The 3028-nt window shown below is 34.2% G+C and overlaps 1 protein-coding gene across 1 annotated transcript; it reads left to right on the forward strand.

Moving 5' to 3' along the window:
• BDKRB1 (bradykinin receptor B1) lies at positions 1-2549 on the forward strand. Its single transcript, XM_048948170.1, has 2 exons — positions 1-132; positions 869-2549. Exon 2 carries the CDS (start codon positions 881-883, stop codon positions 1967-1969), a length of 1089 nt encoding a protein of 362 aa, XP_048804127.1. The 5' UTR covers positions 1-132; positions 869-880; the 3' UTR covers positions 1970-2549.
• Positions 2550-3028: the final 479 nt, after the last annotated feature.

The following is a 3028-nucleotide window of genomic DNA, read 5'->3' on the forward strand; positions in this document are numbered from 1 at the left end:
CTCAGACAGCACTCAGTCTCACTCACCGATGAGTCTGAATTCTCTCCCTAATCACTGTTGTACTGCTGTTTGTCAGTTCTTCCTGGATTTGAAACTTTTTTCACCTAAACTGCCACGAAGAAAGAGAATAAGGTAGGTCTATCTGTTTTTAATGTCTTAGGTATATTAAAAGTATTTCAGATGCTTTTATATAAACAAGTATCTTGTGCTCTCAGTTCCAATGTGTGCACACATAGTAAGATGTTCTCTTTCACTGCTAACTCTGAAAGTCAGAATTAACTCTTCTAATCTGTAAAAATACAGTGATTCATTTTATGAATTTTCTGTATAGCTGAATAGACTTATCTGATTGCAGAATTTTCTCTTTAAAAATAATGTTTTTTTTAATTGTTCCCAAAACTCAAGCTGTATTTATTTAGTGTTTCAGAAGATCCAGAAGATTTATTTAGTGTTTCCAGAAATCTGATCTTCTGTATATTGGCTACAGAGTCAATGAACACAGAAAATAATCAGAAATTAGTTGAATGCAGAGAAAAAAACAAAAAGTCATTTTTGTGAAAGTTGGAATACTTGAAATGTATTAAGGACATAACTGAAAATCATTATTTTGGCTAATTGTCCATTAGTACTAAATACAGTATTTACAGAAGAAAATTACCTTTGAAAGAGAAATAAATTAAGCAACTGCGAATGAATTGCATTTTCTGTCAACAAGGAATCTGGAGTTCTAAGTTCATACAAGTCAGTGCTGAAGAGATTTGAAAAAAGATGTTTTTTACACCACTGATAAGAGATAATATTTAGAACTTTATGCCTCCATTTTGCAGTTCTTTTCTCTTACTTCAAAAATGTCTCCTGTTAATTACAGAATCCTAAAAAAATGACTGAAAGTCCTCTACTGAGCATTCCCTTCTCAAACCAGAGTGAAAACAAGAGCAACTCAACTGTTTGCCCAGACTTGGATAACTGGTGGGAAATAGTGTACTACTTAGTACCCAAGTGTATCGACACCATCTGTGTTATTGGAATGCTTGGAAATTTATTTGTTCTCTTCGTTTACTCACTGTACAAGGGCCCTCTGAAGATATCTGAAATCTACCTTGTGAACCTAGCTGTTGCTGATCTTATTTTCCTCATTTGTCTCCCTTTCTGGGCAGAGAATATACGGAATAAGTATAATTGGCCATTTGGAAATTTTCTTTGTCGTAGTGCCAGTGCATCCATCCACCTAAACATGTACACTAGCATCTACTTGCTAGTAGCGGTCAGCTTGGATCGCTATTTGACTTTTGTTCATACCTTGACACACAGAAGAATACGTAGCAAAACTATAGCCAAAGGGATCTGTTTGCTCACCTGGACCTTTGGGATTCTTCTCAGTATCCCAACCTTTACGTTTCGGACTGTGAAACACTTTCCTGAGTGGAATATCTCTGCATGTGTTTTAGACTTCCCCACCCCATCCTGGCAAAAAGCTGATCGTTTGGTATTCAGCATAGTGGGGTTTGCATTGCCATCAACAGCTATCGTCTTCCTCAATTTCTGTACCATTCGCTCCCTACAAGAACACAAAAGAGAACTAAAAGCATTCAGGACAAAGAGTTGCCAGGACCACAGAGACACAAAGGCCACAAAGTTGATCTTCTTAGTGGTACTGATGTTTCTTTTGTGCTGGACTCCTTACCATCTTGTTATATTCTTTGATATATTATTCCAGATGGAAGTGATACAAGGCTGTTTCTGGGAGGATTTTCTCAACTTTGGTGAGCAGTTTAGTTCTACTTTGGCTCTCACACACAGCTGTATTAACCCAATAGTTTATGTATTTGCTGGGAAATATTTCAGGCAAAAAGCTTTAAAAGTTTTTTCACAGTTTTTCTGCTGTGGGTATTTTTTGAACCAGGTATCATTCCAAGAAAAGTCTTCATATTTCAAGTTGTTTCCAGTCAAGACTAGTTCAACTTCATGATTCTCGGTTCCATCTTAATTTTGATATTACAATTTATTTTTAATTGCATTAAAAATGAACAGGAATCACACTGTTCTAGCATTCTCAGACTAAGTTAATTATTTATTAAGTTACATTACTTCGCTGCTTATTTGTCCCTGGGTTTGCTTTTCCTTTTCTGTGTTACCATCCAAACATATAACATGCAACACCAGAATTTTATACCAAATGATCTAACTTGTCTCATCAATTATCAGTGCTTGGAAAGAAAAGTTATTTGACAAAGTATCAGAAGTCCGGTTTCTCTAAAGTATGGTATAAACTGATTGAAAATTTATTATACTGTATCTATGGTAACAAATATAATATCACCAGGAACACTATGCAAAGAATTATAACATATTACAGAGCAATTATGAGCTTAACTTTCAGCTCATAGCTGCATTTTAGGAATGGCAAAACAGATTCAGTATTTTAAATGGGTTGTGTTTTCAGTGTAGCACATAGAAAATTTGAAGAGCTGTTCATTTAAAGTGTATTTGTTGCATAAATATTGTATGTAAAATGTACCACAAAGGAAATGTACATGAATTGTAATAAAAATCCAGTATCATCCTGAAAATTTGATTTTTTTTTATTCAGTAAAATGTTATGCAACCACTCTTCAAGTAGGCAAGGATTCTTTTTCTTTTCCATATATGAAATCAGTGATGACCACTGACACTATGATTTTGAAATATTTTTCCATCTAAGGCAAATCCTTAAGTTCATACTTATATTTTTATGAATCAAAAACAATAACTGCAATATCCCACTTCACCATAATCTTGTTCATTTTTTGCATTGTTTTATCTCTTGTCTCTTTCCTTATTCCTTTGGACAGGAGGAAATGTATATTTCCACTATTAAAAATCCTTTCTACTACTATATTGTTAACTCTATTTGTAGCAGTAGTAACGATATAACAATAACATACCCAGCAGGAAACAGGGAAGGAAATTTTTCCATCACAGGCACAACAGTAGAACAAGTTGATGCAACAAAGATATGTGTTCCCATAATTGTAAAAATATTTGCATG

This window comes from Lagopus muta, chromosome 6 (assembly GCF_023343835.1).
Source record: "Lagopus muta isolate bLagMut1 chromosome 6, bLagMut1 primary, whole genome shotgun sequence".
NCBI lineage: Eukaryota > Metazoa > Chordata > Aves > Galliformes > Phasianidae > Lagopus > Lagopus muta.